At 42.6% G+C, this 14,787-nt stretch overlaps 1 protein-coding gene across 3 annotated transcripts; it reads left to right on the forward strand.

Moving 5' to 3' along the window:
• The first annotated feature begins 1,285 nt into the window (after nucleotides 1-1,285).
• On the forward strand, nucleotides 1,286-7,314 carry zgc:66479 (uncharacterized protein LOC327541 homolog). 3 transcript variants are annotated; one of them, XM_062391061.1, is made up of 5 exons: nucleotides 1,286-1,814; nucleotides 3,385-3,806; nucleotides 4,151-4,331; nucleotides 5,067-5,400; nucleotides 5,482-7,314. In XM_062391061.1, coding segments are annotated over exons 1-5 (1,218 nt in total). In that variant the 5' UTR covers nucleotides 1,286-1,535; the 3' UTR covers nucleotides 5,484-7,314. The 3 variants fall into 3 exon arrangements, with proteins under 3 accessions (XP_062247045.1, XP_062247044.1, XP_062247046.1); XM_062391060.1 differs by having other exon boundaries at nucleotides 1,288-1,814; nucleotides 3,382-3,806; XM_062391062.1 differs by having other exon boundaries at nucleotides 1,291-1,814; nucleotides 3,382-3,806; nucleotides 4,151-4,289.
• The last annotated feature ends 7,473 nt before the right edge of the window (nucleotides 7,315-14,787 follow it).

Genomic DNA, 14,787 nt, shown 5'->3' on the forward strand with positions numbered 1-14,787 from the left:
AAACTTAAAGACAATTTATACAGTTTTCAGTATATTTATTCATCCTCACAGTCCAGAGTTCAATTTTGTCCAGTTTAAGACTGAAGTTGATTGGTTTAACACATTTTATCACCACGTTCACAAAATGCAGCAATTCTCACAGCCTGTAAAGACCTATTTCCCACACTGTGACTCTTATATCCCATCATTACTCTGTGACCCAGTACATGACAGAGCAGAACGCTAGTGGGATTTTACCTTTAGGATGATATCCTGAACAAAACAACATGCAAGAAAAAGGGAGGTGGAGGTGACGTCATTCTCACAGTCAATACAATCTGGCGAAAGATAGATAGAATAAAAGAGAAAGAAAATTGTCCCAATTGCTGTTATGTTGAATGTTTTTTTTGCCACTGTAAAAATACTTCTGTTGATAGTTTTAAGAAACAACTCAAGACCTATTTCTATCATTATTCTATCCTTTTTTTGTTATTGTCTTGATGTTTTATACTTATTTCTCTCTCTCTCTCTCTCTCTCTCTCTCTCTCTCTCTCTCTCTCTCTATTTTAACCTATAATCAAGGAAATTCCCAGGTGTTGCTGTAACATTAATGATGGTTCGAGGTCTATTGAAAGAAAGAAAGAAAGAAAGAAGGCTTAAACTGTCATAGTTGCTGTTATGGTCCAACATAGGGTTAATGGTGGTGCATGGTCTTTTATAAGAAAGAACCAAAGACAGACAGACAGACAGAGAGAAAGACAGAAAGCTTAAACTGTCATAATTTCTGTTCTTTCAAAAGTTTTTTGCCACTGTTAACATTTTAACCCTCACGGTAAATCCCAGGTGTTAACATTATTGGTGGCTCGTGGTCTTTTATAAGAAAGAAAGAAAGAAAGAAAGAAAGAAAGACATGTATTGATTGTACAGAGTCAGTTTGACATCTGAAGCTGAAGGTGACCTTTAAGGAGCAGTGCTCTTTCTCACGTCTTCCCCTGACTGAGCCACTGAATTACAGTTTTTCCGCCCCACACTAAAAATACACAAACTGTTATTTCCTCCACAGACTTTAGCTTCCCACGCAGCGGAGTCATATACATGTGTGTCTGTGTGTGTTTGTGTGTGTGTGTGTAGTAGTAGAACATGTAGTTGGTGCAAGGCCTTAGTAAAAATAGCGCACGGCGGACAAACGTGTAGTGTTCTCATTAGATGACAGCAGCGCACATGGTGGTGGAGGCTCAGCCACTCCCCGCGCGGGCCCGGCCCCCTGCTCCTGCTGCTCCTCCTGCTCCTCCCCAGCCCACTAAGCACGCTGCCCACTGCGCACGCCTCCCTCTCTCCTCCTCTCTCCGGCTGCTGCTCACCATCAAGAAGTCGCTTTCTCAATCGGGCCGAATTAACGCGAGGCAGGTTTGTTTTCTTTACAGCAGCGAAACGGCGTTCATTGCGTAAATCGTGCGCTTTTTCCTCTCCGCACGATCCTTTTGTCTGCGACCCTGCGCTCTCCTTGAACAGCACCTCTCCGTCCGGCTGGAACACGGTGTCCTCTGGGGGTGGAAATGACGGCCAAGCATCGCAAACCGAAGAACAACCTCAAAAACGAAGATAACTTAATCAAGAATGAAGTGGTCGAGACCGAGGCGCGCGCCGGGGGCAGCAATTACGCGGGGCTGCTGGTTTTATTCCTGATGATCGTGGCCGTCGGTGCCGCCGGCGCGTGGCTGTGTGTCCAGCAGCACCAAACTTTAACCCACCTGACAGACAACATCACGGCCATGCAGATGAAGATAGCGAGGCTCCAGTCCTCCAATGAAGAAATGCGACAGTCCAGTGATAAGGTAAGGACCCGAAACCAGCAGCTGATCAGAATAAGATCAGCTGAGTTGGAGCAGCACCACACGCCCCCCTCCACCTCCTCCTCTTCCTCCTCTGCTTCACCCTGATACAAAGACAACATGAACCTTATTAAAGTTATGCTTTGCACCCCCACAGAGAAGGAGCAGGCCCCAGGACATGGCAGCAGTTGCATGTCGCCACTTTCCAGCATGGAAAGTTAAGAAGCGCAGGCCTCTATCAGATTTCTAAATGCCAAGAGCCTCAGTGGAGTGAACACAAAACTCTATTTCTAACACTCACACAGCTGCTCACGCGTGTACTGGGGATTATACACGACCTACAACTCCACTGACCGTATCACCTGCTCAAATATGTTCGATCTAATAAGGAACGTGTGTTTTACCAGTAGAGAACATGTGAAATAATAATAGACAAGAGCACAGTGTGCCATGGCTAAATTTAGCCTGTGGTTTTACACCGAACACCAGTTCAGAGGTTGTGGTGCAGAACATCAGATCAGATCAGGGGTGATTTGTGTTCCACATACTGGTGCAGGCATCCATGCATTTTTTTTTAAATTTAATTTCTAGTTTTTACAGTGACACAACCTGTTAAGTGACTACAATCTGTGGTCTGTGTTGTCTGAGGCGACGTTATGAAACTATAAGGTGCTTCAGGCATCGCTAAGCAGAATGTGATTTTTTAATTAAAACAAATGCACTCCTTCTGTCCTTTTCCTTCTCTTATGCAACTCCACCTTTGTTGCAGGCGAAGCAGCGTGGCAGAGCATGAAAGCAACTCCACCAGCTCAGTCTTGTTTGGGAAATATCTCCAGTATGAGAAGTTAATAGACTTTGGATTTCGTGACGCACACATTTGCCAGTGCAGTTGCGAAGTTTTTGCAATTCAGCTATGAGTCACTTGAGTTTAGGTCCTGATGAGCGTGAGGGGGGAAAAAATTATATTTGTCCTCATCACTCCCATCATTCCTGTGTTAATATATGGGGGAGTGATTAAGAGTGATTAAGCCTAGACGCCAAACACTAAATCTGCTGTAATGCTGCAATAAATGTTAGAAGGTGAGTTGCCTGACTGAACTGCAGTATTTGCAGGCTTTACCGAGCTGCTCATGCAAGGCTCATACTGATTGGTTGTCAAGGTTCAGGTTTTGGGTCCAAACCTCTCCTTCCTCGGAGCGTTAGATTTATTGACAGCAGATGTTTTGTGATGCAACGACAATATAGACTAACTCCACTAAAATGATAAAATTCTTTGCTGCTTTATCCTGTGCATACACAAGTAGACTTAGGGCTTGGCTTAGGACAGTACTCAGTTTATTTTATGCACTTATGTACTTGGATGTGGTGGGAGCAATATAAAATGTGAGTTAATTTCCATAAAGTCCATAAAAACCTGAACATAAAACCACCCTTTGCATGTCAGAACTTGTGACACAATTTCGATATGATTTTCTAAGATTTATAAAACATTTTTACAGTTTTTAATGATGTAATGTAGCTTGTTTTGGATCTGTTTGACTCAACATCCCTCGCCTGTTTCTCCTTTCAGCAGCACATTTCGGAGAGTGTGGAGAACCGTATGATTGCACTGGAGGAGTCTTATGCACTGGCCCAGAAACAGGTGGGCATGGCCCTGGCTACGGCTGAGCAGCTGAAGACCACGGAGCTCCCGGCTCAGGTGCTGTCCCTCCACACCGAGATGAAAACCCGCATGGCCGAGATGCAGCAAGCCACGGTTTCCCTGGAGCAACTGGAGCAGCTGCAGACCACGGTGACGGGGCTGTCCCAGACGGTGGACGTCCTAACTGGGAGCCTGGGAGCCGCAGAGTCCATGTTGGAGAAGAAAGAAGCGCAGCTCACCGCACTCGGCACGGCCCTTATCGAACAGGCCGCCGAGCTGCTTAAACTGAATTTGGAAGTGGACGCCCAGCAGGCTCAGCTGAAGGCCAGCACGCAGGAGGTGGCGTCTGTCAGGTAAAAGAAAAACAGCAGAGAAAATATCTCGCCTCCTCTGACCCTTGACTTTATGTTGACTTTGTGAAATCCCTGTTGACCGCCAATGTCTGTGTCTCTGTCCCAGTGTTGGGAGGCCTCACGGTCAGAACTGATCTGTGTCAACATTGATTAGTGTATTGCTGATTTTGGAGTTGAATGGATTGCACAATCTTTCATCCCTCTGAAGCTTGTGTAAACACCATTGTTGCACATGTCAGTCAATGTTTATGTTGCTTTTTCCCACTCAGTTAACTCTTATAATTAATATCAAACGTATCATCTGTCCACAAAGTCATTGACCGTGCATGTTTTCTGTGTTTCAGAGAGTTGCTGGAGAATGAGCTGTCCCAGCAGGCCAGTGTGGAGGAGCAGCTCAGTGCGGTGCACGAGAGTCTGCAGGAACAGAACTCAGCGGCCCAGAGTGTGCACTCTGAACTCAGGGCTCAGCTGGAGAACATTCAGGCACGCTATAAAAACAATATAAAAGCAGAAAGAATTAGCCTGGTAAACTTTCTTTTCCGAAAACCATATGCATCCGTCATACCAGCATGGTTTTCAAGCTGCAGTTGCCAGGAGCAGTTAGGAAGCATTTGTTTGATTTTTCTCACATCGATTGCTGACAAATTTAGAATTATTATCCCTGCATGAGATTTTCAAAACATCTCACACAACCGTGTTTGTATTTCTATCCCTACTTTTTATTAATAGACCAAGGTAGCAGAGGACATTAATTTGCTCTGATTGGTCCATTCTTTATCCATCTGGCTCAAATAACCATTCATACTGAATACTTAGAATATATGTGACGATTCAGAGGTCTGGAAACAGAAACAAAAATGTCTGCCAAAATAGGTCACATATTTAAAAGACTGAGTAGCTATAAAACAAGGGCTCAAAATAGACAGTTAGAGGCTATTTTGATTCATTACATTATGTGTGGTATATTGCAGATGCCTTAGCAAACACACACACACACACACACACACACACACACACACTGTAAGCACGTGTGGTCTCTTTACTATTCCTGTTCGCTTTCTGTCAAGAGGGAACAAAAATTTGATTTCCATGTCATTAACTTGGAATTAATTGCCTGGCATGGATTCTCTGATGATTCAACACATGCATTCATATATAATGGATCAGTTTTGTGTGTGTCTGCACCTCCTTTAGACACCTACACAGCCAGACCAGTAAGGTGTTTGATCAAATGCATTTGTATTGCTTTCGTTGCTGTAGCTGGCGCTTGAGGCGCAAACTGCTGCAGAGCCTGTGGAGGAGGTCATCGAAGAAGAAGAAGAAGCTGCTACAGAGGAAGCGCCTGTCGAGCAGGAGGTCCCCGTCACTCCTGCAGAGGAGGTGGTGGAGGAGTTGGAGAAGGAGGAAGTAGAGACGACACAAAGGGAAGAGGAGAGCCAGGAAATATCGGAAGGAGAGAAAGTTCTGGAGGAGGAGGAGGAGGAGAAGGAGGACAGTAATCCGGAAGAGGGGGCAGTGAAGGAAGCAGCGTTGCTGGAGGAGGCAGATGAGGAAGAGGAGCCTTTAGAAAATGATGCTTTAGCGCAGGATGAATGTAAGTGATAAACTTTGGATTGTTTGAAAGTGATAAATCTCTCTTACATTTCCTGACATTTTCCTTTTTCATGTTTTACAGAGATTTTTCTGGACAAACTCAACCAAGGAGGATGGGGAACTTTCTCAGTCTAAAGACACTGTCGACAATAAGATGAATACTCTAGGCAGGCTTTATAGATTGCTGGTGTTTAGTTGCAGTCTTCACTGTGTGGTTGCTCTTTGAAAGGCAGACGAAAAACCAGAAGAGTTCCTTCACTGTGCTGGAGCTGAAACGTGAACATGAAATACAACATGGCTGTTTATGTTTGAAAAACGACTAATTCAGGGTTTTTTTACTTGCCAATAACGATCTCTGAAGCCTTAATTCATACAACGCGACTGTCTTTCTATATAGAGCATTTTCCACTCTTCACAACTTGCACTTTTTTTTGTCAGGGTTACGTCTGTACTAAACTGGAAAACTGCAAACCAATGACACAACAAGAAGCGTTTGTCAGTGCACTTGAAGCCATAAGATAAGCCTGTCTCTGTGACATGAAATAATGTGTCTTGTTGTCACTGCCTGAAATGTTTTTTATTAAAGATAAATGCAGAACAAAGTTATCGAATCCCAGGTGTTTTACACAGGAAAACTTAAGAGCAAGTAAAAAAAAGCAGAAAAGATACAGAAGAACAAGTCTTGAATGTGTTTAAAGTATATACTAACTGTAGATGATAGTTTTTTTTTTTACTACATAAGTACATATCTGTAGTTCAGCACTGAAATTCGAAGGATTTCGTAAAAATAGTTTGGCTTTTTTTTTTGGTGCACTTTTTTAAATCAGTTCCAGTTCCAGTCACATAGAACAAGCCTGCAGTGTTGTAAGTTACAGACGGGTCTAAAAGCTTCAACCTCCCAAATCTGGTTTCATCAACATTGTCCTACAGCTTTTGTTTATAAGAAAATAGCATTTTATAGTAGGTTCAGACCTCTTAGTCTCGTTGTTGGTCTTTTAATATATAACCACAGGTATTCTATGTATTATCTATGGAAAAAGAAACGCGTATTTGAACTAGAAGAGCTTCGTAAAGCACCTCAGGGACTAACTGTTCTCTAAATATAATAATGTAATTTTTACTGAAATGAGCCCAAAAACAATCAGACCTAAACTGACCATACCTTAGTTAACATGTTCAGTCAGAAGATGGCTGAAAAGTTGCATCTAATGATGCAGGAAGACATCAGTTTCAAAATTTTGATTTCGGATAAATCCAGGTTTAACTGTTCACGTCTGTAATTTGAAGAGCTACGTGAGAGGCTGAAGTGCAACAGTTCATCAAACCTGTGGAACACATGTGAAAAGTGTGGGGGTGTAAATAGGCCCTGCAACACATCAACCAAACAGGACGACTGTTCCTTCTCTGTCAGACCTCGTGGCTTCGGTTTCTGAGTAATGAGAGTCTAAAGTCTGAGAGAGCAGCTGCTGGACTTCTCGTCTGCACTCATCTCATGTGTGAAACAGAAGCTAAACATATGACTACTCTGCAGGACTGTTTCTGTGACATGTTTGGAAGACAACTGGAATTATGTGAAATCAATAAATTTGAAAAAAACTAACTGCAGGAATTCAAGCTGTGACTCGAGGAAATAGACATATCAAATATTAACCTCACATAAAGTGTTATACATTTACCAAATGACCTCTTTGTACACAGGAAAAATGTTTGTGCTTTCACTTAAACGTGGAATATGTTTCTGATAAGGGATTAAACAGTTCTCTGTACCACTGGAAAACCTTTGAACATCCCTGTAGGAATTTTTCTTTTTAATATTCACATTAATTGAATGTACGGTTTTGCTGAGGCATCTGTTACTGTCAGTATGATACTTCTCTTATTGTCATGTTTTGGAAAATAAACACTGGTTCTTTCACTTTTTGTCTTGTCGATTCTGTGCTGCTGTAAAGATTTATCATTAAGATGCATTTATTAATATACATCCTTCTGGTTGTGATGAAATAACATTGAACATTCAGGTGAGGTGAGAAGTTGCTTGTGCAGTTAGAAGTATTGCAATTAGTGCATCAAAAATTAAATACTGTAGTTTGGATTCCACTACATTATATGATTAATAGTATAGTTTCTTTGCATAGTAAAAAAAAAAAAAAATATGATCTATTGTTATAGATGAGTCAACAGAATTAAGTATAAGCCTACTTCAACCAGCTACAGTAGTAAAATGCAGTAATGTTCTACTTTATGATGTAAATTTGACCATTATAATGCATAATACCTCATTTTACCTTTAATAATGTACCTATATTTTAGTTATAATGACTCAAAAACATATTGTGTCCACCTCTGAGCATTGACAAGTCTTTTTTTCAAGTTTAATCTGATGTACTTGTGAAAAAGTATAAAAGTATTCGCAGTACAAACTGTATCTGTTGTTACAATGTTTTCCGAGCATTATCAATTATAGTTATACTTGTAACAACAGCAGTGTGCAACATCCAAAGCGCTTGTATTTCAAAGATAATTAAGCATTTCATTTTTGTGTTAGTCAAATAATGTTCACCTGCATTAACTGAGTCATTGTGTGAGTATCCAATGCATATTTTGTTGTAAAATAAACATTTGACGGCCATTATTGAAAAATGTGTTAGCAGCTCAAATAGAACTGAAGTGTGTGTAAAGACAGCAATCTCTGGGAAACAATGAGTCTAAACTGATTGTGTGTTTGTGTGTGTGTGTGTGTTTGTGTGTGTGTGAGCATCATCAAGACAGACAGGAAGTCTCCCTCTCCCTCTCCCTCTCCCTCTCTCTCCCCCTCAGCCTCTCCCACTCATCACTGCTGCAGTGTCTCGGCGCCTCAGTCACTGACCTTCCTCCGGGACCATGCAGGCGTTTGTTGCCAGGTAAGATTCAGAGAAACTGAGTCGCTCTCTTCTTTCAGCTGATTTATTCTCTACATGCTCGGTCTGACTTGCTGCTGTCCTGACAGAGCTCAAAGTTCTGGTGTTTGTCCTGCTCGGGGGGGGGGGGGGGGGGGGGGCTCTCTGCTCAGTTCAGGGGCTGCGGGCCTCGTTGAACTGATGTAACTGATGAAGATGAGATCCTCTCTGTCTACTTAATTAGCTTCTCTGTGTATATTTGTAATTATTGGCTGTGGGGTGTTATTCTTAGCAACTATTTTAGCTTGTTAGTTATCAGCATTTTTTTTTCATGTGGCTTAAGAGGAGTATTTAGCTGTGCATGGCTCGCAGGTTTTGTAATAATTAAAGTGTGGGTGGATAAATGATCTGTAAATATCTGCAGCTTGGTCTAACTTGTTTAGTGTTTCACTGCTTTACTGAATCTTTTCTGGTGTCACTCTATAGAACCACCCACAGCCATGAAGGCCATATGGTGCTGTTAGGTTTTTACAGTAGAGCAGAGTGTGCAGCTCACCAGCCCATTGTCAGGGTGACTTCACCACTGAGGGATCGATACCAGTAAAGCATATCAGAGGAGGGGTGGGTAGCTCTGGGTAGAACATGAGCCTTCCCTCTGCTGCTTGCTCATCTCTTTTTCTCTGTGGAGCCACTAGCCACTTAGAAGATCTATCCATCTATCTATCCACCTATATATCCATCCATCTATCTATCTATCTATCTATCTATCTATCTATCTATCTATCTATCTATCCACCTATATATCCATCTATCTATCTATCTATCTATCTATCTATCTATCCATCTATCTATCTATCTATCTATCTATCTATCTATCTATCTATCTATCTATCTATCTATCTATCTATCTATCTATCTATCTATCTATCTATCCACCTATATATCCATCCATCTATCTATCTATCTATCTATCTATCTATCTATCTATCTATCTATCTATCTATCTATCCACCTATATATCCATCCATCTATCTATCTATCTATCTATCTATCTATCTATCTATCTATCTATCTATCTATCTATCTATCTATCCATCTATCCATCTATCCATCTATCTATCTATCTATCTATCTATCCATCCATCCATCCATCCATCCATCATCTCAGTGACTCTTTAACAAGATCATTCTCTGTTATTTATTTTCAATAAATTGAATAATCACACATTAGTACATTTTTTATAAAGATTCATTATTCATTGTATATTGTGCTCTGAGTGGTGCATTAACTTAAATAATACAATTACCACAAGATTAGATGATTGAAGTGCTGTTAACAAAAATGCCTGAATGGACGTACTCATGAATAAATATATAATCACTGTAGTATTGTATTTATTGTTGAATGCCAAAAAGAATGAATAGAGATTGTGACTGAAGGGTGAACGTTCTTAACGCTTCTCTTGGCTGTTTGAAGAAACAAATAAACAGTTTAAAATTATGAAACCTATATGTGAATTAGATTATATTGCTTTACACCACAAAAGACAACGTATTATAGAGATCATTGAATCCTCTGTGTTAGTCAGTCTGATCAGGAATCAGCTTGCTCTCTTTAATTTCCCAGGTCTCTGTGCATGACTCTTGACTCGTCCCTGTTGTCTTCCGGACCCAGGTCGTTTCTGACCCCGGTCAGGGATGAAGAGGCGGAGTCTCAGAGGAAAGCAAAGTCTCGTCATGCCAGACAGACCCGCAGGTCAACACAGGTAAACAACCAAAGGCTCAGAGAGGTTCATGTCTGGTTGTATCCTGTGCTACAGTTGACAGGTATGAGGGTGTTTGAATGTCCTGCAGGGTGTGACTCTGACCGACCTGAAGGAGGCTCAGCAGACCATCAGCCTGTCTCCTCAGGACAGAAGGCAGACAGAGGACGCTCTGATTGACAGGTCCAGCCTGAGGAAAGGTTTCAAAGATGAGAGGAGAGTCAAGCTCAGCCCAACGGAGTCCATGGAAACAACAGAGATTAGTGCAAGATGGAGAAGACTGGACGAGGTGAGCAAGAGATCGATCTTTACAGAAATTCATTCAGCAGCATAGGTAACTAAAGGATGTGTTTTTTTCTCCTGTGACTCTACAGCAGGGAAACATTGAACCCAGGTTAGAAACCCTTGTCGAGAATCCAACAGCAAACGATTTCTATATGTCTGATGCTGGATCCTGTGGCCTGAACGCCTGCAACACTTCCTTCAGAGGTCAGAGGTCACACGTTTTAACCCTTGTGTTTACTCCAGATCGGATTCACATTTCAAGTGACATCATTGTATAGTTTGGATCAGTTAGATCTATACCCAAAACTGTCATGAACTTAAATAATAGAAATCCTAGTAGACTAATCAAGACACTCTGAAACAAAATATATGAAATTAATTTATATTTATATGTTCGTCAGTTTTTGACAAACAGACATAATGTGTCCGAGACTTTCTTCAGGTTTATAGGCAATTATCACAAAATCAGGGAAGCTCTTTGAATATCAGGGTTGTATTAATATAATCTTCAGGTCTGTTGTATGTACAGCAGAAACACTCAGTATATACTGTGTGTGCAGGTGCTAAGAGATGGTGGAGAGATGAGAATCAGAACCCTGTTGAGGATTCAGCACAGATGAGCTTTGATACGAGGCAGCAACAGAGACCACGCTGCCGTGATGGTGAAGCTTCAGACTTCAACCCTACAGAGGTACGTGGGAAAGGTCTTTGTATCAGCTTTTAGTGTAAAAACAATCACTGTAAGCTAAAAATATTTTCCCTTAGGATGTCACGCTTTGAAATGGCAGGCCGGCCTGGGCCTGTCTGTGTGGAGTTTGCATGTTTGGTTACTTGGAGACTCTAGTTTGTCTGTTAGCGTGAGTGTGCACGTTAATGTTTGTTTGTATGTTTACATCAGCCCGGGGATGGACAGTCAACCTGTTCAGGATGTACTCTGCCTCTCAGCTAATGTCTACGGTGGCTGAGAGAGTTCAACACACTGCAAATAAAAAAAGAAAAAACAGCGTGCAAATCTATTTGCATGTGTTTTTTTCATTTTCATACATGTCAGCTGGGATTGGCTCCAGTGCCCCCTGCTAATTTATAAAGGGACAGGAAGTTTAGATGATGGATGGATGGAACAATGGATTTTCCCTTAACACCACTAGATGGAGCCAAAAGATTTTACAATGTATTTTCCAGGCCCTTAGTTTGACCAAGGAGAAGTGATTATTTACACTTCACCTGATAAAGACTTCTGTTTACTACACAATGTGTTTTTAACTGAAACGAAGTCAAAGGGTGAAAAAATTGCATTTGAAGCCTTTAATCCTTCCCGACTGATAATCTCACACCACAACGATCGCATTGTTCTGAGCGAATCAATATTCATTAGCAGCATTGTCTCATGTTTCACCCTCTGATTCTCACCATGAAAGCTGAGGAGGCTTCAAAGAAAAACTCTGCGTTAATCTCTGATGCAACGTTTTAAAGTGCCGTGCAATCGCAGATGTGAAGCACGTTGTCAGAGATGGTTTTAACCAGAAGAGCTGGTTAATGTCTACCAGAGAGAGACCCCCCCCCCTCCCCTTCGCCCTCCACACACACACACACACACACACACACACACACAAACACACTCACACACCCTCTCCCTCAAACGCTCCCCCTAAGTCGCTTTGCTCCTTCACATCACATGGCTGAGGTGTCTCTGCATTCCATCCCATATTGGGCAAAACTGAGACGCTCTGTGTGAGGACTTGGACTCAGAGGGATTGACTTTCGTTTCCCTTTCGCCCTCTAAACTGGGATTCTGTTCCCTGCACCTGTGTTTGTGTGTGTGTGGCATGTGAGAGTCACCCCCATCACCAAATCCTCCCACAATCCTCAGGGATATTTCACTTTAATCTCCTTAGAAATGTGTGTTTCTTGAAATCTATTTTTCCAAAAGCAAACACCACAGAGATGAGGATCATGGCAGTCAGAGGGGGGACTTTTACAAGCTCATACATGAAAATGGTTTCCCTGCGTGAAGTGGTTCCAGCTCAGCGTTCCAGCTGCCCCCCCCCCCCCCCCCCCCCCCCCCAATACCCTGGTGGAATCTGTTGGTAACACGAGAGTCTCCTTGCATTACCGAGTGGACTATATCTGTCTGTGATAATCATACCGAGCGGCGAGGCCTCATCACAGGCCGAGAGAGAGAGAGAGGGAGAGAGAGAGAGAGAGAAAGAGAGAGAGAGAGAGAGAGAGAGAGACAGGTGCAGAGCGAGTCAGCTGAGAGGCTCTGATACAAGGAAGGAGCAAAGGGGAAGTTAGATTTCTTTGAAAGTCCCATTTTCTACTTAAGTAGCACTTTCTAATGGATGAGATTATGTTATTAGATCCTGTTCGCAGTGCGGCCTGCTCCTCCTCATGTACAGCTTCTTTCCTGAAAATGCAGGAGAGTAATATCCTAAATGGAAAGTCAGTGGATCAGCACTTAGTAAAAGTCTCTGACACCATGTGCCAGTGTAGTTCCCTATACCACCGAGTCATTTCCTCTATAAACATACAAGATAGAAAACTATGTGCAGTTTCATTCGTAAGACACAACCTGCTAATATCAGCCTGTTCAGAATAGATTGTTACTTGAGCCCATGAGGTTATGTTTTCATCGTACGTTTGTTTGTTTGTTTGTATGTTGGTTAGGATGGATCACGCAAAAACTACCAGGTGGACCTACATGAAACTGGGAGGCAGGATTTGGTTTGGGTCAAGAAAGAACACGATGTGGATCTGGATCCAGATTTCTTCACTTTCTTTAACATTTGAAAGTGTTTTCTCAGAGAATAATTAATCTGGCAACTTTAGGGGAGTGATTTTTATGAGTGTGTGTTAATGGTGTTGATCCAAATAAAAATCCTGACCCAGTGAGTTTGAGGTTTCACAAGAGGACTGTTGGGCCTTGGCGGAGGTATGTAGTTGTGTAGTTGAGTGTGGGTGGTTTGTTCACAAGCAGGACATAAAACTGAACACCACAGCAGCCTCTATATCAAACAATCAAGTCTTCACTTTCTTTTCCTTTATCTTTCTCTTTTCTCCTCCTCCTGCGTTTCTTTGTTTGTATTTCATTCTCTCGATCTGTTTGCCCCGAGCAGGGGTGAGGGAGTGTAGGAACAGTGAGGGGCTGCAAACCTCTCTATAAAAGGAAGCTAGCACTGAGCCGGCTGGTGCGGACTATCAAGAAAGTGAGGGGAGGTGCACTGATCTTTGCAATCTCTTGGCATTTGGGAAATATGCTTGTTAAGCTTCCCTGCAGGGAGTTAAATGAAATGAGGAGATTGATATCGCACTGTGTGGTTAACATGAAGTTACCGTCAGCAGCTGGTTGACTGTACTCAGCATGAAGACTGGAGGAAGCAGCTCGTCTGGCTCTGCTGACACATTCAAACATTTCAGGAAACACCAGGAAATGTTCACGTCCAAGTTCCAAAGCCCTCGAGTGGCTGAAGCAAATATGACTCGCTCACTGCAGGCAACAGAAGAAGATGTTAAACAGTAACAACATCTGCAGAAGGGGTCACAGTGGATGAGTCCATCCATCCATCCATCCATCCATCCATCTATCTATCTATCTATCTATCTATCTATCTATCTATCTATCTATCTATCTATCTATCTATCTATCTATCTATCTATCTATCTATCTATCCATCCATCCATCCATCTATCTATCTATCTATCTATCTATCTATCTATCTATCTATCTATCTATCTATCCATCTATCCATCCATCCATCAACTGATATCTTATCTAATGGTTTAGTGATTTGGTGCAGATCCAAATCAAAATCTGGATCTAGTGGATTTGAAGGTGGTTTCATCAGGGGACGGTTGGGCCTTGGCCGAGGCTCGAGTGTCTTTCTAGTTGAGGTGCATGTCTTTGGATTGTAGGAGGAAGCTAGACAACCCCCCCATGTCAGCTGGGATCAGCTCCAGCGCCACTCTGGACTCGTAGATGATAAGCGGAAAAGCTAATGGACGGATGGATGAACGATAAGAGGAAATGTGGCACAAGTGCTCTCTGTTAACACCATGTAACACTCACACACACACACACACTATCTCACTCTCCATCGCACTATGGGGTGCATACAGAATGACTCAACACCTCACGGTTGTTGATGGCTTCTCAGGGAAATACTGTCTGTTGACCTACCAGGACACGAACTGCTGCTGTCCCCAGCCCCAACCCCCCAGCCCCCCCCCCCAGCCCTTATCCCAGTCCACATCACCGGACAATTTTAGCCTCCAGTGCCGAGTCTGGCCATCGCAGAGCCTCTGGCAGGCCGCCACAGAAAGCTGCCAAAGCCGAGGAGATCAGGGAGCAGCAAGGGGGGAGTTTGGCGGGGGGGACTCTGGGAGAGAGAGACCAAGCATAGAATGGAGAAGGAGAGAGAGAGCGAGAGAAAGCAAAAGAGGGAGGGAGATGGAGAGAGAGAGAGT

This window comes from Platichthys flesus, chromosome 7, assembly GCF_949316205.1.
Source record: "Platichthys flesus chromosome 7, fPlaFle2.1, whole genome shotgun sequence".
In the NCBI taxonomy this organism is placed as follows: Eukaryota; Metazoa; Chordata; class Actinopteri; order Pleuronectiformes; family Pleuronectidae; genus Platichthys; species Platichthys flesus.